This window comes from Amblyomma mixtum, chromosome 2, assembly GCF_055824585.1.
Source record: "Amblyomma mixtum isolate Tamu chromosome 2, ASM5582458v1, whole genome shotgun sequence".
NCBI classification, from domain to species: domain Eukaryota; kingdom Metazoa; phylum Arthropoda; class Arachnida; order Ixodida; family Ixodidae; genus Amblyomma; species Amblyomma mixtum.
The window spans coordinates 169,744,492-169,768,102 of record NC_143013.1 but is presented as its reverse complement, the minus strand read 5'-3'; the positions used below and the strand labels follow the sequence as shown (position 1 = coordinate 169,768,102).

The following is a 23,611-nucleotide window of genomic DNA, read 5'->3' as shown; positions in this document are numbered from 1 at the left end:
TCAAAGGCTTCCTAGTTTGCATAATAATTCCGCTGCGGCAATCAATGGTTTTTGTGCTCGGCTGCTGGCTCAGGAGCCCCGGGTTATATCCAGGCCATGGCGGTCCTATTTTGGTGGATGCGAAATGCTATACGCCCGTCTCCTGTGCGTTGCCAGCGCACGTCAAAGAACTGCAGGTATGAGAAATTATCCGCTGCCTTCCAATGCGGCGCCCACAGCCTGAGTCGCTTTGGTGCGGCATCTATAGCCTGAGTCGCTTTCGGACATTAAATATCGTAAAACCAAACCAACTTTTCCTAATGAGTCATTTTTATTCCAAGGGATGCTATACATAGCGCTTCTCGCTAATAACCAGTCATTAAAATTTTAGTTTGAACTGCAACGACGTGTCTTTCTTGCTCATGACACGAGCAGCTCGTACGCACCTGCACTGGTCTCCAGTGCAGCGTGGGCGAAACTAGAAGCCAGACATTAACCTGAGAGAGCACAGCGACGCACTCTGTCCTAGAATATAAGGAATGAAGAGCCTGCGCAACGATGCCACCGGATTTGAAAATTTATTATCCAATTTTTACAGGCACCACAAACCCACGTTTGCTCTGTTTTTCTGAATCTTAATTGCTTTCGATCACCGGCTTTGAGGCCGGTCTGAAAAGCGCTCGAGTGGTGTGAAGCCACGCCACTTTAACGCTTTTTGGACATAAGCAAACCGCAACGTGTTTTCCGCGCCCGCGTGAGCCGCGGCCAGTACAGAAAAGTCGCGAAACAGTCAAGTGAGCGCACACACCCCGCCGGCTAGATACAAGCCAAAGAACAAGATGAGTAGTCAAATCGAGCTGCGCTCCATCTGTTGTCAGCTACCGCAAACATACAATATCTCGGTAACAGCGCGTAACACTTCACGGCGCTGGCGTCAGTCCAAGCCGCTCCCGGCTACGCTTTCCTTTCGTCGTGTTAAGCGTGCTGACAACTGTACGTGCCAAAGCCAGGGAATAAACAAATAAAAAGTCTAGCTCAGCGCTCGCTTCGCATCTGACAGGCCCCGGGTTCAAACCCCGGCGCCTTCGTGGCTGTAAATCAAGTTCATTTTTTTTACTCTTTGATTCAAAGGTACACGGAACTGATCCACTCCGATTAGTGCTCAAAGGCTCGCTCTTGTGTTTAGGAAGCATACGATTGGAGAGAATAAAACTTGCGCCGCTCATGAGGGCAACAGGGGAATCTCCTGTAGTTACAGTGCCGTGATGCGATGCAAAAAGCCTTGTTTGTCGTGGGTTGGCAGCGCATACTCGCAAAAGGTTTTCAATAAGGGCCTGACAAGGTGTCAGAAGTGCAGTACTTTTAACATCTGGAATTGGTTTGGTTTATAGGGGTTTAACGTACCAAAGTGACTCAGGCTAAGAGAGACGCCGTAGTGAAGGGTTCCGCAAATTTCGACCACCTGGGGTTTCTTAACGTGCACTGACATCGCACAGCACACGGGCTTTTAGAATTTCGCCTCCATCGAAATTTGACGCCCGCGGCCGTGGATCGAACCCGCGTCTTTCGGGTCAGACGCCGCGCGCGATAACTCAGCCACCGCGACGGCCATCTGTAATTGGAGAAAATCGTTTTACGATCTATAAATATGGCTTTGGATGTGGTTTGAAAGTACTGAAGCAGACATGCCTTATATTGCTGCATTTTTAAAAGCAACACGCTCTGTATAAGTCACTTGATGCTTAGGCTAATGTCAAACCCTGATGCTCCGTTAGGCCCGAAAAGAAGAAAATCTATTTGAACGCAAGTAAAACTCCTACTTAAGAGCTTTAAGTTCGGTGCTCCCCATTTTGTCGCCTTGTTCGGCGCAGGTTAACAGTGGCCGTACTTGCAAATTCAAATACATACCATCAAGCGCAAAAAAGGCAAGGGGCCTAGCAATAAACCTGGTTGATGTCGCTTGGCATTGAGTGTTGAAGCGCACAATGCCGCACGGCAACTGGCGGTGCATGACCAATTGAAAACAGCAAATAAGTTTGTATGTTTTGCACTAAATACAAATTTTCCTAGGCTTTGCGTGAAAAAAATCCAGCATTCAGAAAATTGCCTGCCTTAGCAAGACTTCTAATAGTTCCTGCTCTCTGGTTGCGGAGAAAGAAGTGGCTCCCTGTAGCGACTATAAAACTTTCAGTCCCAGGTGCACTCTCGGGTGAAATAGATTTTCGATTTATTTTTGTCACAGGTTGGGCTGCAGGGAGAATTTTCTCGTATAATTTTGTTATTGCCTCTCGCTGACGATATTTTTCATGGTGCTACCTCGCGTGGTTATTGAGATTAGTCAGCGAAGTACGAATGTGAAATACACTTTAATATATTATTTCTTTTCGGGAGAGGGGTGCGGGTCTACTTGAATTTAAAAGAGCAATTTTTATCTAGAAGCCTGTACTAAGACTGCCGGGAAAGGGCCGCTTGCACAACACCAAGAGGAATGGACGCAAGTAGCGCGAGACGCTCAGTAAGGGTGAGAGAACGAGACAACGGGAGTTTCCAACAACTTTATTCCCTGCTTCCGGCCCAAGTGGTCTGAGCAGTGTATGCTCACTTCATAAATATGTTCCTGTAATTTCAGGTATTGCCTTAAGATCCCGGGTATGTAATGGAAGACCGACTGTCAGTCGTCATCCTTGCGACGCTGCGAGTGCTTCTTCTCGAATATCCTTCCATAGTTCCATAAACGAGGCATCTGCACCCCTGTCCCGAATCTTCGCCTCCAATCGGCGCAGTTGCTCAGGCGAGAAATAAGACTTCCAGTCTCCCGGCTTGCCGCTCCGCACCAGACAGTATCGACCTTGGTCTCCTTCGTATGCAGATTTGCTTGGCACTGTGGTCTCTGTTCTGCGAGTCTTCCAAGCTGGATCTGCTGATTGAAGATCCAACACCAGGACATTCCTCATGTAATCTGCGGTTGACCATTCAAGCAGCGTGTTAAGTAAGTCGTTGTCTTCTTCGAGGCGTCTGCCATAGTCATCTCCGAGGAAGTAGGCAATCTTGACGACCGCCTTTCTACTTTCCTTCTTAAGTTGTTCGTACGTCAAGAACAGCACATTCGGCTCGTTCCTCAGTGCATAACCGGAGGCAACGTGGTCGAAGTAGTCACCGTACCCGAAGTCTCCGCGCATAAATGCGTCGAAGAAGTCCTCGAAAGAACCGTCGCGGAAATTGAACATACTCAACGTTGTCACCATGTGGTAGAAGGAGACGCACGAGTCCCACGGGTTCCGAGCCACGTATACATACTTGGCTTCGGGGTTCATTGTGTCTCTGGTTAACGGCTCGTGAGTTGTGAAGAGCCTAATGGGTAGAGGGGACTGCCAGCCCTCGGTATCCATGCGGCCGATGAAGCGAACGTAGCGCACGAAGTCTTCATGCTTAGGCACAGGCTCTCCCTTTTTAAGGATCAATTCCATGATATACATAACCCAGTGTGTGCCCGCTTTCGGGTAAGTACACTGCACCAAGTCATTATTTTGTGCCCGGAATTTCAGACTCTCCCTGAAGACGTCCGGATCCAAGCCTGGGCATCGAGGGACGCCGTCAATAATCTGACAGTACGGCTTCTTTGGTGCCATGATTTTAGCTGACCAGAGAAAAGCAGCTGAATCCATCAGCTTATGCCTTGATTTCACCTGCCTGGAAGGAAAAAAAGAAGGCAAGAGGAATTTATTCAGAAAGATTCGCTGACAACGTTACTAACATAACGCTGACAGGGTAAGAATACTGTCAACATTTGCCGTCCCCGCCCTACTCATACCTTCTTGCAACCTCCGGCTGCATTCTGTTCACGCTGACTGGCATAGCAGCACTGAACTGTTTCATGCCCCTTGGAACAAATCATATCCTGTCGCCCACGTCTGATCCGGGATCTACGAGCTTGTTCGTAGAATAGCCGACCAGATTTTACATCTTCATAATACCTTAATGCGGCCATCTGTTAATTGGCAACCACGCTCCCCCAGAGTTGTGCCTTAGAAGAATTCACTGAGCATGCTTTAGTCGCCAGCCTCCGTTTCGTCGTCTCAAGCCGCAGTCGGAAGAGGACATGTGTAGATAAGTGTCGGATTACGAACGCAGCAACAACCAATTCGCGGTGTGCAATGCGTTCACCTCCCACTTAGGCCATCAGTGTTTCGAAAGTGTTCCAATGGGGTGGAAAACTTCAGGGCGAGTTGGTGCTGACGCATTTTCGAAAAACAGGGAGAGAAACAAAAGTAAGAACTCTGCGACTGCGCTTGCTTGAAACTAATTTTTATTTAACGGAAGACAAAATCTATAATCCGTCAGGTGCGAAGGCGTCTGAGAAACTTCGAACACAAACAAAAAATCAAGAACGTACAATGGAAAGAATTGTTAAACAATTCCCCTCAACATTTGAACAACACTGTTCCCACTTCGGGTTATTTATCCATTCTCTCTCGCCCTACCATAAGCTAGCTCTGCCGTTCAGCTCAGTTGGTAGCGCAACTGCTCCGGTGTAGCGGTGGTCCCGGGTTTGAAACAAGGACCAGGACGAATTTTTCTTTAACTGCAAGTTTCTGCGCAAGCTGTATAGCTTTCTTTCGTAGCCGTATGGCTGCGCATGGGTGCCTGTGTGTAATTGCTCTCTTATTACAACCAAAGAAATGACGCCACACCTGTGCCCCACTTGATATGACAAGAAAGAGCGTGCCAGAAAGGCGAAACCTTACTTGCACATTAACAGCGCGTCTTTTTGATGCATTCACAAAGTGGTTTCGCTCACACACTCATGACCCGCGTCCTACGATTACAATCTTGTCCAGTTCAAGTAAACATCCGCAGCAGTTCCTCCAAAATTCAGACTATATCAACTCCGAGAGTAGATTTTCGCACAAAATGCATTGGATGAGAGGCGTACCGTACTCTAGGGCGATCTCGTCGTTGAGAATTGATATCACCACGAAATGCACTCAGGAAGGACGTACCCTAATCCAGGACGGCTCATTGATACTGACAGCCGAACACGAGTATTAGGGAGCGTCGCTCATCACCCACTTTTCGTTCCTCTAACTTTTCTTCATGAACGAAAGGTTCCCGGCGTTCTTTGCCGTTTTTTGTGCACGGCGGCCCACGCGACCACCGCTCGCCTCGTGCCGAAGAATAGGGGATGGTTCCAACAAAACACTGGGACATTAGCCGCGGCTGGAAGCCGCCATCACCGCCTCCGCTGACCACAATGTCGAAAAGAAAAATGAGAACTGGTTACTGACATGCCGACAAATACAGTCACGGGACCTGTGTTAGGGTTCGCGTGCATTACGTAATGACGGCAACTCACGCGGCGCTGGCGACTATCTTGTAAATAGAACTTTTTGAGCGAATTGGTGTATAGTGATTTCGTAAAAGGTTATAGTGCAAACACAGACAACTGCAGGGAGACGGCTTCCTGTGGTTGTCTGTGTTTGCGCTAACACGTTTTGCTGAATGACTAGCTCATCAAGTGCCACCGGGACTGCGCTTGCCCTATAGGGCTGCAGGGCACAACTTAGGCTTCTTCGCGCCGTCCAAAAGATTCACCCACAGCGGGACCACGAAGACGCTCTTGTCGCATGCGCTGCTCCGGCGGCAGCGCAGCGCAGCGCTTCGCTAACGTTCGCTCATGGCCGCCTCCGTGTTCTCCGCTCCGGCACCACGGTCCACCGCGGCGCGCCCACAAGCTAAAAGCATTTCATGCGTAAAACTTTCTATAGGCATCACTTTTTTTTTGTAGAAACGATGAAGTTGAGACCTTTCGATATGGGAAATTTAAGTGCTAAGACCGCGTGGAGCGGCTGAAGTGGGTGGCTACCACAGTGGCCCTCATTTCATACGAGCGTAACAAGCGGCTGAGTGTTCTAAATACGCAGAGACGTACCATGACCAGGAGAGTCTTTTGATCGGCGTAAGTGGATTTCCATTTTACATTCGTTGATGAGATGTCCGACCGGTTAAAGAATGTGGCCTCACTGTTCGATGCTCAGGTGGTCGGGGCACAGTGCACTTATCAGCCGCACTGCTATCTCGGTCACTTGTGATAAGCAGGTCGCTTACGGACTCCAGCTATCGTGTGAAAAGGCCTATATACGGCAGACAGACGTGTGGATATGAGGTTAAAAGAGCACCATAGATGTGGAAACCGGGGAGCGTTTACAACTTGCAAATTCATTCCATTAAAAGAGGCGACCTGGATTGCGGTATTAAACTCTCTTTTAGCTAGCCAGGAAAGGAATTTCTGTTTCTTGTTCTTAGTAAGCGTACTTAGTAGAGGAAGTTGCTACTTTTTGTTCTAGTTCAGAGCTTCGAACGCCTGCGCATCTAGCTGAGCATAAATTCCGCGTGTTCTGATGAATAAAAAGTAACTAAAAAGAAGTGCTGCCTCCTCGTCCTTTCTTGCTTGTGTAGGACTGTTTCAATGAGATGGAAAATCAAGAGGGTCATTGTACTTTTCGTTGCAGTTTAATGAGTGACAGATTCAAATTTGTGCAGTCACGTGCGGTGTTCAAAGTGATACCTTTTATGAAATGCTTTTCACTGCATAAACGCTCGATAAACTTAATGGATGAGGTCATCTATCAACGAAAGTCACCAGTTGAAGGTGGAAGAACTGACAGACGCATTCATTGCTGCGTCTGCGATGCGAGAAAAAGAAAACGACCTTATCTGGGCAAATGCGGTGACTGGCAACTAATTTATCACGCCTCTAGTTTATTTTTTCTGTGCGAAGGATGGTGCCATCGACCGTGCGACAACAGAACAGTCAATGTGAGGTTTCTGATTAATCCAACGTGAGTGGTCGAATTTAGAAGCCAAAAAATTTGATGCAGCGTAATAAAAGTCGACGCAGAACAGAAACTCTGGATTAAGGGGAATGCACTTAGTAGAAGAAGAAGTAATGAATAGAAGTAATGCACGAATGCACTACTGAATAAATAGAAGAAAGGTTGAGTTTGTTTGACTGCCGGGCGCAAGTTTGCAAGATGAAATACGAATTATGGCTGCCGCATTTCGACGGAAGTGAAGTTCAAAGACACCCGTGTGGTGTGCTTTACCTTCGTTAATGAACTCCAGATGAACAAAATTAATCTTGAGCCCTTCACTACGGCGTCCGTAATAGCCTACGTGCCCCTTCTGGAGAATAAACACTGGTAACAAAATGGTTTAACATATTGAGAATCAAATGGAAGTGGTCTTGAGGAGATGTAATATCCGGCCCTTATAGGTCCTCCAAGTGGTTGCAGAACAAAAAAAGTTCAATGCTGCTTGTACAGCCGCCATGCATTATTACCCCTTCTGCTTCGCAACCAGTGGTTTAGAATGATTTTTTACAATAATTCATCATGGTAGTACAGTGCGAAGAAGACGAAGGACTACACAGACGAGCGCTGACTCGAAACTAAGTTTTTTATTGAAATTAGCAAACATATATACACAAGAATCACGTGGGAAAACAGAGCAAAGAGCGTTTGTCCAGCAAAACAAAATAAAAAAAATCTCAACTCATCCGACACGTGACGACGTCCGCTCAAAGGCCCCCTGAAAACCCAAGTGAAAAAGTCAAGAATTATTTAAAAATGAAACCTCTTTATCAACTAATGCCAATGAACCCACTTTTCTATTACACTTTTCTTCCGGTCGCTCAAAAAATGTACAAAAAATGAAAAACAGTGTAAAAAAATGGAAATGCTGTGTCTGCCCTTTGCTCGAGCTTACAGAATTCATGTTTTCACTGTATCGAAGAGAGTGTATTGGTACAGGTCAGCAGGCTGAAAACCGCAGGGTTACCTGATTCGGTTATTTCGGCAGCGTGTGAAAAGCTGATGCGGCTGGTGACGACAGATTTCGTCAAACCTAAGAGGGGCAAGGCATGTAAGAAAATGGCGGTTATTCCCTACATACACAAAGTAGCATATTGTCACGTTGTAGTGACGGCAGTCCAGCGGTCAGGAAGACACCAGAAATACTTGCAAACGAAGCTCTTTATTAGGGCTGACTTGCGCCCGCAAAAGAACTGAATCACTCGGTGGCGGCGTAAGCAACAAGCGTGCTCGTCAATCGTCGATCTACGAATGTCCGCCGCTCGCGGCATCGCTCAATTTAAAGGCGGCAAGGAAACTTCCAGATAACAGGACAAGATCATCTACAGTAATCTAGAAAAACCTAGATGCAGCCCTTCATGGCTGCGATCAATCGAGATTAGTCTGGTCGCTTCTCGCGCCACGAACAAAAGTGATAACAACCCTTTCCTGCAGCCTTGAGCGTGAACGAACAAACACTACAATGATACGTGGCATTACCCCCCTTCCAAAGAAGCATCGTCTCGATGCTTAAAATGAAAATAAACACGGAGAATGAAACTTCGAGTCCTTTAGCGTTCATAATATGGCTTCAGGCGTACGCCATGTACGACTTCCGGGCGTGGGCGGCGTCGCTGAGATGCTGTCGTGCCGTCGGGGATGACTTCATAGTCGAGGTCACCGATGCGACGGAGAACCCTGTACGGGCCAAAGTAGCGTCGCAGCAACTTTTCGCTCAATCCGCGGCGGCGAACTGGCGTCCATATCCAAACCCGATCACCTGGCTTGTAATGCGTGTCTCGTCGGCGCAGATTGTAGCGTCGGGCGTCGGTGTGCTGCTCGTCTTGAATGCGAAGCCGTGCAAGTCTTCGGGCTTCCTCGGCGCGATGAAGGTAGGCGGCGACGTCGAGGTTGTCTTCGTCGGAAACGTGCGGGAGCATTGCGTCGAGTGTTGTTGTGGGCTTCCTGCCGTATACCAGCTGGAATGGAGTAAACCTGGTTGTCTCCTGGGTGGCAGTATTATAGGCGAAGATCACGTAGGGCAGAATAGAGTCCCACGTCTTGTGTTCGGCGTCGATGTAGTACATGGAGAGCATGTCTGCGATGGTCTTGTTCAGACGCTCTGTGAGTCCGTTGGTTTGCGGATGATAGGCAGTTGTCCTCCGATGGCTTGTCTGGCTGTACTTTAAAATGGCTTGCATCAGTTCCGCTGTAAATGCTGTTCCTCTGTCTGATGAGTACTTCGGGTGCGCCGTGTCGGAGGAGAATTTGTTCGACAAAAAATTTTGCAACTTCTGTTGCGGTACCACTAGGCAACGCTTTTGCTTCGGCGTAGCGGGTCATGTAGTCGGTAGCCACGATGATCCACTTGTTACCTGATGATGAAGTAGGAAAGGGGCCGAGTAGGTCCATCCCGATTTGCTGAAAGGGCTTAGTTGGCGGTGGTATGGGGTTCAGGAGTCCGGCTGGTCTAGTCGGAGGCGTTTTGCGTCGTTGACACTCACGGCACGTTTTCACGTAATGGGAAACGTCGGTAGCTAGCCGTGGCCAATAGTACTTCTCCTGGATGCGGTGCAACGTGCGAGCAATCCCGAGATGTCCTGCAGTCGGCTCATCATGACATGCCTGCATAATTTCTTGCCTGAGATTTTTGGGCACGACAAGAAGATGGACTGTCCTGTTCGCCGCGAAGTTCTTCTTCAGGAGGACATTATTGTGAACGACGAAGCACGACAGTTGGCGCTTGAACCCTCGGGGAGGCGATGCGGTCTTGCCTTTCAGGTAATCAACTAGGCTTTGCAATTCAGGATCCGAGCGCTGCTGCTCCGCGAAACTGCTGGCGCTTACCGGTCCTAAGAAAGCGTCGTCGTCGTCTTCTTCGCTTGCTGCGTCGACGGGGGCTCGCGACAAGCAGTCTGCGTCGGAATGCTTGCGGCCAGATTTGTAGACTACAGTTATGTCGAATTCTTGAAGACGCAGGCTCCAACGGGCAAGGCGGCCGGAGGGATCTTTCAAATTGGCTAGCCAGCACAGAGCATGGTGATCGCTCACAACCTTGAATGGTCGTCCGTACAGGTAGGGGCGAAATTTCGACGTGGCCCAAATAATGGCGAGACATTCTTTCTCGGTTGTCGAATAGTTGGCTTCGGCTTTCGACAGTGAACGGCTAGCGTACGCGATAACTTTCTCCTCTCTGCCATTTTTCTGAACGAGGACCGCTCCTAAGCCCACACTGCTTGCATCGGTATGAACTTCGGTTTCGGCGTTTTCATCAAAGTGCCCGAGCACAGGAGGGGACTGTAAGCGGCGCTTCAGCTCGTTGAAAGCTTCCTCTTGCGGCCTTTCCCATTTAAAAGGCACGTCAGCCTTTGTAAGTTGGGTCAAAGGTTCAGCGATGCGCGAAAAGTTCTTGACGAATCGCCGGTAATAAGCGCACAATCCAAGGAATCTGCGTATAGCTTTCTTGTCATTAGGCTGTGGAAAGTCTGCGATCGCAGCCGTCTTCTGGGGGTCTGGGCGAACTCCATTCTTGCTTACGACGTGACCAAGGAACAGCAGCTCCTCGTAGGCGAAGTGGCACTTCTCTGGTTTCAGTGTCAGGCCTGAAGACTTGATCGTTTCCAGCACTATCCGAAGCCTTCTGAGGTGGTCTTCAAAGCTTGAGGAGAAGACAACAACGTCATCTAAGTAGACGAGGCAAATCTGCCACTTCAAGCCTGCGAGCACCGTATCCATTACTCGCTGGAATGTCGCTGGTGCAGAGCAGAGGGCGAATGGCATCACCTTGAACTCGAAGAGTCCGTCTGGCCTGATGAACGCAGTCTTCTCGCGATCTCTTTCGTCGACTTCAATTTGCCAGTAGCCGCTCTTCAGGTCCATCGATGAGAAGTACTTAGCGTTGCATAGCCGATCCAGTGTGTCGGCGATGCGGGGGAGGGGGTAGACATCCTTCTTCTTAATGCTGTTCAGGCGGCGGTAATCGACGCAGAAGCGAAGGGTGCCGCCTTTCTTCTTTCTTTTTCACTAGGACAACTGGTGCTGCCCAGGGGCTCCTTGATGGCTGGATGACGTCGTCACGTAGCATTTCCTCAACTTGCTTGCGAATAGCTTGGCGTTCTAGAGGCGATACGCGGTAGGGGCTCTGTCGCAGTGGTCGGGCGTGTTCGTCTGTGACAATGCGGTGCTCGGCAAGCTGGGTTCTTCGCACATTCGATGCTGATGAGAAGCAATCGCTGTACTTTTGAAGAAGACTGCGCATTTGTTCTTGTCTGCTCCGTGGTAATGCCGGGTTGATATCAAACGTTGGTTGATGGCCTTGGTTAGATGGTTCTAGGGGTTGGTCGGGTAGGGCACATATGTCTCTGATGTCTGCCAGCTCGTCGAGGAAAGCGATCGTCGTACCTTTGTTTAGATGCCGGTATTCTTCGGTGAAGTTGGTTAGCAGCACCTGGGCTTGGCCATTTCGGATTTGGGCGACTCCCCTTGCGACGCCGAGTCCTCGATCAAGGAGTAACTGGGTGTTCCCCTCGACGACGCCTTCGGCAGTTTCGACGTCTCCAGTACCTATGCAGGCGAAGACACTTGATCGGGGCGGCACGCTGAGTACTTCGTCAAGGACGTTTAAGGCAACGCGATGAGTCGCTGTCGTCGCTGCAGATATGGCTTTGTCCGTGGAAAGCTTGATCGTCTTGGATCGAAGGTCGATGATCGCCCGATGTTCATTCAGGAAGTCCATTCCTAAAATCACTTCTCGCGAGCATTGCTGTAGGATCAGGAAGGTTGTCGCGTAGGTTCTCCCATTTACAGTAACTCTCGCGGTGCAGCGTCCTGACGGCGTAATCAGGTTACCACCTGCGGTGCGGATCAGCGGGCCATCCCAAGTTGTTGTTACCTTCCTGAGTCGGACAGCGAGTGGGCCACTCATGACAGAGTAGTCAGCTCCAGTGTCGACCAAGGCAGTAACCGCGTGACCGTCGACCGTAACTTCAAGGTCACTTGTTCGCGTTCTCGTATTGTACGTTGTCTTCGGTGTCCGGCTTCGTCGAGTAGTAAGGCTGCGGTGGGCGTACTCCGACGTTACTTCACTGGGCAGCGGTAAAAGTTTCAAGTCTGGCCGCGTCGTCGTCGTCGTCGTTGTCGGTGCTGTCGTCGGTGCTGTCGTCGGTGTTGTCGTCGGTGCTGTCGTCGGTGCTGTCGTCGGTGCTGTCGTCGGTGTTGTCGTCGGTGTTGTCGTCGGTGTTGTCGTCGGTGTTGTCGTCGGTGTTGTCGTCGGTGTTGTCGTCGGTGTTGTCGTCGGTGTTGTCGTCGGTGTTGTCGTCGGTGTTGTCGTCGGTGTTGTCGTCGGTGTTGTCGTCGGTGTTGTCGTCGGTGTTGTCGTCGGTGTTGTCGTCGGTGTTGTCGTCGGTGTTGTCGTCGGTGTTGTCGTCGGTGTTGTCGCCGGTGTTGTCGCCGGTGTTGTCGCCGGTGTTGTCGCCGGTGTTGTCGCCGGTGTTGTCGCCGGTGTTGTCGCCGGTGTTGTCGCCGGTGTTGTCGTCGTAGTTGTCGTCGTAGTTGTCGTCGTAGTTGTCGTCGTAGTTGTCGTCGTAGTTGTCGTCGTAGTTGTCGTCGTAGTTGTCGTCGTAGTTGTCGTCGTAGTTGTCGTCGTAGTTGTCGTCGTAGTTGTCGTCGTAGTTAAGGCATGGACTTGGGTTTTCGTCGATGGAGGATCTTTGTGCTTGCGCTCGGAAGCAACCTCACCTCGAGAGGCTGCTTTATTCAGTTTAACCTTCGGGGGCTGGGGGAGCGTCCACGCACTGCGTAGCCTCGGCTAGGAGATACAAAGCGCGGAGACGAAGGCGACGGCGAACGTGATAGGCGGCTGGGCGGTGAGCATTCTTCACGGCGCAAAAACTCCTCGATTTCGGCTGGTCGCTGCCCGGGTCGGGGTCGTGGAGCGTCGTAAGAGAACCCTCGGATGCCCAGTCGTCTGTATGGGCTTGCCGGAGGACGTGACCGGCTTCGCCACAGTGGAAGCATAGTGGGCGGCGCTGGTCGGGAGTTCTCCACTCGTCGCATTTCCTCGGCTGCGCGCGTCGCTCGTAGGACGGGCGGGTTGGGGCGAGTGGGCGGCGGTCCAACGCAGCTGGCTGAGGGCGATAGGGGCTTGGGTCCTGGCGTCGAGGGGCAGGGCGGCGCACAGCTGCGGCGTAAGTCATGGCTGGGGGCTGCAGTGGCTGCTTGGGTGTCGGCGTCACACCCAAGGCCTGTTGAACCTCGTCCCGGATGACGTCAGTGAGAGATGAAAGTTGCGGCGGCGTTCCCGTTGGCAGCAACCGTCGGAGCTCCTCTCGCACAACTTCACGTATAACCTCCCGCAGGTAATCGTTGTTAGCGGTGTCCATGCAGCTTGCTGACAAAAAGCGCTGCTGGCGGTCATAGTGGCGGGCTCGGGCGTCAAGAGTTTTCTCCATTGTGGATGCCTCTTCTACGAATTCCGCGACGGTTTTCGGTGGGTTGCGAATGAGGCCGGCAAATAGTTGCTCTTTAACTCCTCGCATGAGCAACTTCACCTTCTCTTCTTCCTTCATGCTCGCGTCGGCACGCCGGAAGAGACGCTTCATTTCCTCAGTGTACACAGCAACGGTCTCGTTTGGGTGTTGTATGCGAGACTGTAGCAGCTGCTGGGCTCTCTCCTTTCGCACGACGTTCGTGAAGGTCTTTAGAAGCTGCTCCTTGAAGGTTTCCCAGTTCGTGAGGTTAGCTTCCTCATTCTCAAACCAGACTTTTGCTGGTCCCTCCAAGGCGAAGAAGACGTACCTAAGTTTCGTGGCATCGTCCCAGTTGTTGAAGATAGCCACACGGTCGAACTGCTCCAGCCATTCTTCGGGGTCGGCGCCAGGCGAAGCGTCGAAGGTTGGTGGCACCCGGGGCTGGTGAAGAATGATTGGAGTCGTCGTCTGGGGCAAGCTCATGGTAGACGTTGCGGCTGGCTTCCGCTTCCGGGTAGGGTCCGGCAGATTCCCGAACTCTGGTGCGTCCCCTTGCAGGCGTCGGCTAGCGCGGTGGACTGGACTCAGGTCCTGCGGTTGATGACTCAGAGGGCTGGCGTCACGGCTTGTAGGGGGTGTCCGGAACATGGAAGGCTACCCCGCACCTCCACCAGATGTTACGTTGTAGTGACGGCAGTCCAGCGGTCAGGAAGACACCAGAAATACTTGCAAACGAAGTTCTTTATTAGGGCTGACTTGCGCCCGCAAAAGAACTGAATCACTCGGTGGCGGCGTAAGCAACAAGCGTGCTCGTCAATCGTCGATCTACGAATGTCCGCCGCTCGCGGCATCGCTCAATTTAAAGGCGGCAAGGAAACTTCCAGATAACAGGACAAGATCATCTAGAGTAATCTAGAAAAACCTAGATGCAGCCCTTCATGGCTGCGATCAATCGAGATTAGTCTGGTCGCTTCTCGCGCCACAAACAAAAGTGATAACAACCCTTTCCTGCAGCCTTGAGCGTGAACGAACAAACACTACAATGATACGTGGCAATATTTCCACGCGCCTAACGCGCCGCGCGGCCTCCGCGCTGAGTCGAAGACGACGACGAAGCGGCGGTGGGCTCTCGTGGCGCGCTGTTCTGTTCTGTGTCGTGGAGGCTGGCTCCATAATTAAAAGAAGGCTCCCGGTCTTGGGTTCTTCCCGACGTCTACCTTCACGGCTCCTCTGGTCGTGACACTGGTGGAGGTGCGGGGACCGTATCGGCATCTCCGTCGAAATGTGCCAGGATGGGCGGTGATTGGAGTAGGCGTCGTAACTCGTCGAAGGCAGTCTGTTGTTCGTTGCCCTAGGAAAATGACGTGTCATCACGAGTTAGGAGCGTCAGAGGGCTGGCGAGCTGGGCGAAGTTTCTAATGAAGCGGCGATAATAGGAGCACAGGCCCAGAAAACGTCGGACTGCTTTTTTGTGGGAGGGGACCGGAAAGGCAGCAACGGCAGCAAGCTTCTCTGGGTCAGCGGGGATTCCGTCAGCACTAATGACGTGCCCGAGGAACTTCAATTCGGTGAACCCAAAATGGCATTTTTCTGGTTTGAGGGAGAGGTTGGCGGATCGAACGGCTTTGAGGACAGTCCTGAGGCGGTGCAGATGTTCCGTGAACGTTGCGGAAAAAATGATGGCATCGTCAAGATAAACAAGACAGGTCTGCCACTTCAAACCGGTGAGAACGGTGTCCATCATTCTTTGGAACGTGGCAGGAGCACAGCAGAGCCCGAATGGGAGGACGCGAAATTCATACAGCCCGTCCGGTGTAATTAAGGCGGTTTTCTCACGGTCCCTCTCATCAACTTCTATCTGCCAATAACCGCTTCTGAGGTCGACCGAAGAGAAGTACTTGGCTTGACGAAGTCGGTCGAGGGAGTCGTCGATACGCGGGAGCGGGTACACGTCTTTCTTGGTCACACTGTTCAGCTTCCTGTAGTCGACGCAGAACCGTAGTGTCCCGTCTTTCTTTTTCACGAGGACGACAGGAGACGACCAGGGACTGCTTGACGGTTGGATTACGCCGTCTGTGAGCATCTCTTCGACCTGTGCTTGAATAGCATCTCGCTCACGAGGGGACACACGATAGGGCTGCTGATGGATGGGTCGGGCTCCTTCATGCGTGATAATGCGGTGTTTAACTTGTAGGGTCTGCTCGCGGGCAGGTCAAATCTCGCGCCGCTCACCGCGGGTAGCCTCGGACCCCTTCTTCACGAGTGGTGGGGCGGGGGGAGCGAGGCTAGGAGAAAGCCTTCATAAGGCGCGACCGGGAAGGCTCGCGCTCTCTCTTGGACCAGCTCTCCAGACACCTGACCCCGCTGCCCCAACGACGACCGACCTGCCATGTGAGAATAAACCGTTTTGTACAAAGTCCTGCCTCGAGTGACTGCCTGTGCGTCCCCGCGCAGAGGAATCGCCCACAAACAATGGCGCCCAGCGTGCGGCTTTAATTAACACCTTGTGGACGATTTCTCTGCCGATTTTGGGATGTGCAGCCAGACTCGTGGCAGGCCCTCTTTGTTCGGGGCCACGCCGGACCGATAGGGTTAAGGAGCGGGTCAGGCGGAATGTTCGCGGGGTAGCGACTTGTGTAGTGTTGTAAATTTGTTAGGGGTTTTGTGTTATTTATGTAGTTTTCGGGCGTTTTCTGTTGTGTATTTCCGTGTATTTGTAGATAGATTGTTGTGTATATGAGTGTTCTTGTTGCCATGAGCAGTTAGCCGGTGCGGCCGGAGAGTTAGCGCGAACTATGCCTCCCAAAAAGGATGTTTCAGCCACGGCTTTGGATGGCGGGGCAGCCGGTAGTGAGACGGCCGACGCGGCGGCCGTAATAGGGCAGGTGACTTGGATGTTTGCCGCATTGGCCCGTCAGCTCGGTTCGGTGGCTGACGCCAACCAGGCCGCAGCATCGGTAGCATCGGCGACAGCATCGCGCCCGCGGATAAATATGGAGCTCCCCTCCTTTTCCGGGTACATGGACGCGAAATCAGTCCACGAGTTTTTACAACAACTCGAGGACTAGCAGACGGCTCTGGGCGCCCCAGATGACGTAATGCTAAAGCAGGTCCTGCCTGTAGCACTCGTCGAGAGCGCGGCGCGATGGAGGCGCTGCCAGCCGACTTTCCAGTCGATGGCGGACTTCAAAGACCGCTTCCGCGCCGAGTTCTTGCCGCCTGATTATGAGCGCCGGATGCCGGAGGAGCTCGCGTTGCGCACCCAACACCCAGAGGAAAGCCTCCTGGAGTACGTACGCGCAATGCAAGAGCAGTACAAGAGGGCAGATCCGACGGCAACCGACCGAGATCAGGTTGCGCGTGTGATCAGGCAGTGCCATCCACGCTTCAAGCCGTATCTGCGGGGCCGCGGTTTTACAAACCTCGAGGCCCTAGCGCAGGAGGCCAAGACCGTGCAGGCGAATTTACTGGCCGAACTGCGCTACCAGCCGCCCCCCAGGCCGGCCGAATCGCTGGAACCGGGATGCGCATGGGATGGAGGCCGAGAATGCGCGATGAGGGCTCGGCGCGCCGAGGTAATGGCCGTGGAAAGGCAGGCGGAACCCCCTGTTGTCCCTCGCGCGCTGGACCCGTACGCATTCGAGCAGCGGCGTCGTGCCGGCCTCACAGGCCGCGCGCCGAGCGAGCGTCAGGAAGGCGCGGAGAAAGGGGAGAGTCGTCCCCAACCGCTTCATGGAACGAGGAGACCTCCGTCCACGCGGCGGGTGAACGACCGGCTTTGCTGGAATTGCAACCAGCCCGGCCACATGGCACGCGAGTGCCAAGCTAGGCGTATGCAGGGAAACGCCCGACGCTGGCGGTGATGTCTGGTGGCACCGGCCTTTCACCGTCAGCGGGAGAATTTCATGGTTGTCAAGGCGCTAGTCAGGAAAAGAACTCCCGCGCCGGCGACGGGGAGGCCTTTGTCCCGCTCGCCTGTAAAGCTCAGGGAGTCGATCCGCGCTCAAGCCCTTTTATGCTAGTGCAGTTAGCGGGTCGATGCTACTCTGCACTCGTAGACACGGGCTCAACGCTGTCACTGGTCGGTGACGAGGTGTACGAGGCCTGCCGGATAGGTAACATCCGTGTCAGACCGGCCGAAACCCCGTTAAGCTTAGCAGCTGGGGCGGCAAAGGCAAAGGGAGCGGTGCGTCTTACGATGCGCTTTGACGGCACAAAGCGGAGACATCGCTTCGTCTATCTGCCTGGCTTGTCGATACCAGTATTTCTGGGAAGGGATTTTCTCTCGAGCGAAGGCATTGTGCTCGACATGGGGGAGAATGGCTATCGTTACAGCCAGCTCGCCCCCCTCATTCCCTTCGAAAGCGCATCCTTGCCCGGCTGTCCTGCACAAAAGGTGGGTGTCCACACCTGTGCGACAGAAAGGCAGGGGAGCTCCCTCGAGATGATGAGAGACGGTGGCCCGTTAGAAGCGATTATTGCGTCTTTCTCAGGACCCAGTAGTCAGCGCCGAAGGCTCGCGGAAACTTTACTCCCGTTTTCGGATTGCTTCACGGAGAAACCGGGCAGAACCGACCTGCTTCAGCACGAGATTCAGACGGGTGATACGCGCCCTTTCAGGTGTAACCCGAGGCCGTTAAGTGCGCATAAGAGGCAGCTTCTCGACTGTGCCCTTGACGAGATGATTGACACCGGTGCGGTGAGACCCTCACAAAGTCCCTGGGCGTCACCAGTGGTTCTAGCGCCGAAGAAAGATGGATCGGTCAGGCTGTGTGTTGATTATCGTAAGCTCAACTCACTGACGCCTACGGTTGCGTACCCTTTTCAGTCGATCGAGGCTGTGATGTACGCGTTAGGGAACGCGAGGTTCTTCACAGTCCTAGATGCAAGCAGAGGGTACCTGCAGATTGAGGTGGCCGAAGGTGACATTGAGAAAACAGCATTCACTTGCCACCGCGGGCTCTTCGAATTTACTCGACTCCCGTTTGGTTTGTCTAACGCCCCGAGCACGTTCATGCGACTGATGGACATCGTGCTGGGCGATGCAAGGTTCAACTACGCCATGGCGTACCTCGACGACGTTGTGATATTCTCACAGTCGTTCGAGGAGCACCTCATTCACCTGGATTCCGTTCTCGATAGAATGAGACGTGCCGGTCTAACCATCAATCCAAAGAAAGTGCAGTTGGCATCGAAGAGAGTGAACCTCTTGGGCTTTGTCGTGGATGATGGCACACTGAGACCGAATGATGACAAACCGCAGGCAATTCTGAACTACCCCGGCCCCATGGATGTGAAAAGCTTGCAGAGGTTTTTGGGGATGGTTGCGTTCTACAGGCAATTCATCCCGCGCTGTTCGGAGCTTGCAAGGCCGCTGAACCTGCTGTTGCGTAAAGGCTCGAAGTGGGTCTGGGGCAAGGAACAGAGTGACGCATTTGTTGCCTTGGCTCGCGCGATAATGAATACCGCTAGTCTGCGCCTCCCCGACCTGAACAAGCAGTTTGTCTTGCAGACAGACGCTAGTGACTACGGTGTTGGAGCTGTTTTGTTACAGGAACACGAGGGCAAACTGCGCCCTGTCGCGTTCGCTAGTCGCACGCTCACATCGGCGGAGCGAAATTACTCCGTGACCGAAAAAGAATGCCTGGCGATCATGTTCGCATTGTGGAAGTTCGACATGTACCTAGACGGAGTGGTCTTCACCGTGCAGACAGATCATCAGGCATTGTCTTGGTTAAAGAGGCTCAAGAACCCCGCAGGCAGACTCGCGAGATGGGCGCTGACGTTGCAACATTACGCGTACGCAATCGAGTACCGCCGGGGCAGCCCGAACAAGGTGGCCGATGCTTTATCGCGCGCACCGTGGAATGATGGCGGAAGCGCTTCAGAGGCGCAGCCCAGCTTTGTAAAAAGCGGCGTCACCGCTGTTGGAGAGGAAGAGAGGGCGGACGGGAGTGTCGCGCCCGGTTTGGCGAAGGAGGAGGCGGACAAAGGTCCCGCACTGCGCTGTGAGAGAAGGGAAACACAGCAGCTCGTGGCGGCGACCGCTCGCCTGCCTAGGAGCGAGGCAGAAAGAAATCTGTCTTGGGGAGTAGCGGTCAGTAGAGAAGAGCTGATCGAGGCCCAGAAAGCAGACGGTCTTTGCCAGCGGGTGCTGAAGGAGCTTGCGGGCAGCGCAGCTTGCACCGGGAACGCTGAGGGCAAGTACGACGCGTATCTGCTGGGCGATGATGGCTTGCTGCTCCGCTATATTCCCCAACTTGACGAGGAAGAGGCGATAGCATCCCCTTTCCGAGTCGTGGTCCCGAGAAGGTTGCGGAAACGGTTCCTGCAGTACTTCCATGACTCAGCGCTGGCAGGCCATGGCAGCGGCAGTAAGACTTACGACAAGTTATGCCGTGTCGCGACCTGGCCAGGCATGAGAAAGGATGTGCTGGGATACGCCCGTACCTGCCCGGTATGCCAGGTAGCCAAGCCTAGGGCGGGCAAGCCCGCTGACATGATGAAGGCGGTAGTTAGCAACTACCCGTGGCAAGTGGTCGCGTGCGGTATCATGGGACCCCTCCCTCGGTCCGCGCGCGGAAACCAATTCATCCTGGTAATAACGGACCACTATTCGAAGTGGGTTGAGGTTTTCCCCCTTAGGGAGCTTGTGTCGGAACGAATTTGGGAAAAACTGTTGGAGACTTTCACTCGTTTCGGTATCCCTTCCGACCTGATTACAGACAATGCTTCGTATTTCACAAGTAAGTAGACTCTTGTCGGGCGCTTCAAATCCGCCAGAGGAGAACGAGTCCCTACCACGCTCAGAGCAACATAACCGAGCGGGTGAATCGAAATCTGAAGAGCATGCTGGTGGCGACGACCGAGCAGCACAGAGATTGGGACGCGCGGCTGTCCGAACTGGCGTTCGCTACAAGGACAACCGTGAACAGGTCAGCGGGTATTACACCCGCTTACTTGAATTTTGGGAGAGAGATCGCTTTTCCGCTAGAGAATGCCCTACTCGACGCGGCGGGGCCTGCGCCCCCTCCGCTTTCGCAGTACGCGGCAAGGCTCCGGGAGCGCCTGGAGGCAGCGCAGCGAGCAGCCCGTGAAAACCTCGATGTCGCGCGCATGGAGCAGGCGGATCAGTACAACAAAGGTCGCCGTCACGTCGTTTTCAACACGGGCGACTTAGTACTCAGGAGAACGCACCCACTTAGTAACGCAGCGCGCGGTTTCGCCGCGTCGCTAGCGCACAAGTGGGCTGGGCCGTACGAAGTTACGGCACGGACTACGCCGCTCACCTACTAGCTGCGGTTGTTGACAGACGGCGAAACCGCCGGTCCGGTGCATGTCGCTGATTTGAAGGCTTTCCACCTTCGCAAGGACGATGGCTGCGAAGCGGTGGAAAATCAGCGCGATGCGGCGATCTCACCCCCGGGAGGACGAGCAGGTAGCGGTGCTGTTCGCAACCGACACTACAACCTGAGGACCAGGTAGCACCCGTGTCTCTCGATCAATTATCACTCGCAATGCTCTCGCCCTCTCAATATGCCTTCTAGGAAGCTCCAGCGGACCGACACCCGGGGCTCGGACTCCGGAAGGGATGGCAGACCACCGTCGAACGGTGGCCGCCATCAAGGCGCGCCACCCGGCCGGCGGCAGGGTCCACGCGAGTGGCGCCGATTCCACGGCCGCGGTGGCCCCCACCGCCAGTCTAACCGCGCGCCTGACCACTGGAGAGAACCTCCCAGTGGTGCAGGACAACGCAAGAGGGCCAGTGACGACCAGGCGCAGGGCCCCCCTCAGCACCCGGCCGGCGCTTCGGCCGCCGAGCAGCCGCAACCCAAGCGGCCCAGGGTCCTGCGGCACGTGGCCACCTGGACCACGGTCGCCAACGGAGCGGCCATCTCTTACTACGCGCGGTCCAGGTGGCGGGACCAGGCGCAGCCCCTTCGCGGCGGTGACCTCCAGGAAGTGCCGCTGCCTTTCCGCGGCCTGACCCTGGAGGAGAGGGACCTGGAGCCCCCGGCCGTGTTTAATGACGAGGAGCGGGCCGGCCTGTGTTCCCTCTGCGGCACACTTGTTGTGCACCGGCCCCACCACGAGGCCGGTGCGCTGCATAGAGCGCGCAGGGAGGCGGCGGAAAAGCGCTTGGCGGCTGCAGCGCCTTCCCCCGCTGCGCCACTGCAGAGGGGCAGCCCGGAGGAGGCGGCCCTCCGCATCCTCCAGTCCAGCCGCCCAGACCTGCTGTCCCCGGCGGCCGAGGAGCTTTGGAGGGCGCTGCCGGCATGGCCCCCAGCGGAGCCAGGCGCCTCGCTCCCCCAGGCGACTCGTGAGGAGCCCATCCAGCTAGCGGTGAGCGGCCCCCCGGCGAGCACCCCTCCCCCCTGCGACGACTCTATGGACCCGGACCCGGAGGTGATCGAACGCCTAGTGGCGGACCCCGGGACAGACGTTTGAGGGGGGGGGGAGATGTAGGGTCTGCTCGCGGGCAGGTCAAATCTCGCGCCGCTCACCGCGGGTAGCCTCGGACCCCTTCTTCTCGAGTGGTGGGGCGGGGGGAGCGAGGCTAGGAGAAAGCCTTCATAAGGCGCGACCGGGAAGGCTCGCGCTCTCTCTTGGACCAGCTCTCCCGACACCTGACCCCGCTGCCTCAACGACGACCGACCTGCCATGTGAGAATTAACCGTTTTGTACAAAGTCCTGCCTCGAGTGACTGCCTGTGCGTCCCCGCGCAGAGGAATCGCCCACAAACTATCGACGTTTGGCGCACTTTGGACGACGACGTGAAACACGCACCAAACTCCCGCAAGAGGTCCTGGAGTTGCCTCTTTTCAGTGGGTGGAAGGCCAGGATTTATGTCTACGCTGGTGATCGCTTCGGCGTCAGCTCCAAGTGTGTCCTCCGCACAAGCAAAGCATTCGGCCACCTCCTGAACATGGTCGACGTAAGCGATGGCTGTGCCACGGAACAGATGTCGATGTTCATTGGAGAAGTTGGTGACAAGGACCTCTGTACAACCGTCATGAAAGGATCCAAGGCCTCGTGCCACCGCGACCCCCTTAGTGAGTACGAGGGAGACATTAGGCTCGACAACCCGGAGTCCCCTATGTGGCTCGTCGCAGGCAACTCTCGTGAGAATGCTGGCACGTGGTGGCACCGTAACGTTATCGTCGGCGACTCGCAGGGCGGACCGAGAACCCTGGTGCGCAGGTTCTTCTGTGGCCATTGCGGTAGAAAACGTCACCAAGCGGTTCGGGAGGTCTATGATCGCACCGTGCTAGCGAAGAAAGTCGATGCCAAGGATGACATCGCGAGAACATTCGCGGAGAACGAGAAAAGTGGCAACGAATGTGCAGCCTCGAACCGTAACCCGGGCCGCACACATGCCGAGTGGTGCGACAAGATGTCCGCCTGCCGTGCGTATGTCGGGACCGTCCCAGGGTGTCGTCACTTTTTTCAGGGCCGTCGCAAGCCGTCCGCTAAGGATAGAGTAATCTGCGCCCGTATCAACCAACGCGCTGACCTCCTTTGTGTCGACGAGAACAGGGATATCCAATGAGACCCTGCCTTCAGCACGGCCCGTCGATGGCTGTTGTGGAGGATTCAGTCGGTGCGGCGGCGGAACCTGGTCGGCGACTGGGGTTGCGCTGTCGGAGCGATTCAAGCGGCGCGTTGGGGGAAACTCTTCGGCGATGCGGCGTTCGGCGTCGGGGCGATTGGGTCGGTGCGGCGGCGGAAGCGGGTCGGCGATTGGGGTTGCGGCATCGCGGCGATACGAAAGGCGCGTCGGGGAAAACTGTGCAGCGATGCGGCGTGCGACGTCGGGGCGATTCAGTTGCTGCGGCGGTGGAAGCTTTGCGTCGGAAGGCGTTCGGCGGCCTCGCCTCCAAAGGCCGCCGGAGCTAGTTTTCCCGACGAGGGCTCGAGGAACCACGTTGTCCTGAGGCGAAACGGGACCCAGAGGGCGAAGACCGGCGTGGAGAGGGCGATCGCGACTCGCGGCGCGGAGGAGATGGTGAACTACGCTGGCGGGTGACATACTCGGCGATGTCTTGAGGGCGCTCTCCAGGGCGTGGACGGGGGCTGTCGACAGAAAAACCGCGTAGTCCCATTTCGCGATAGGGGCACCGCCGGTAGAGATGGCCGGCCTCACCACAGTGGTAGCAGAGCGGGCGCTGATCCGGAGTGCGCCAGAGGTCAGTCTTCCGCGGTGCCTGGCGCCGAGCCGCCCCAGTAAGGAGTCGGCTGGGCAGAGTGCACCGCGACCAATGGTGCGGTGTAAGGCGAAGGCCCAGGAGATGGGGCAGCGCGGCGCACGACGTCCGC

At 54.4% G+C, this 23,611-nt stretch overlaps 1 protein-coding gene across 2 annotated transcripts in view; it reads right to left on the bottom strand.

Annotated features, from left to right (window-relative positions):
* Positions 1 to 2,518: 2,518 nt before the first annotated feature.
* Positions 2,519 to 23,611, bottom strand: part of LOC149361548 (3-alpha-hydroxysteroid sulfotransferase-like) — a 29,504-nt gene continuing 8,411 nt past the window's right edge. The window contains exons 2-3 of one of the 2 annotated variants that reach the window (XM_089569527.1): positions 7,816 to 7,881; positions 2,519 to 3,669 (exon numbers count right to left, since the gene is read on the bottom strand). In XM_089569527.1, coding sequence (XP_089425653.1) covers positions 2,658 to 3,644 — 987 coding nt within the window. In that variant the 5' untranslated portion in view covers positions 3,645 to 3,669; positions 7,816 to 7,881 and the 3' untranslated portion in view covers positions 2,519 to 2,657. The remainder of the gene's footprint in view (positions 3,670 to 7,815; positions 7,882 to 23,611) is intronic. The other variant, XM_089569526.1, reaches the window with a different exon arrangement.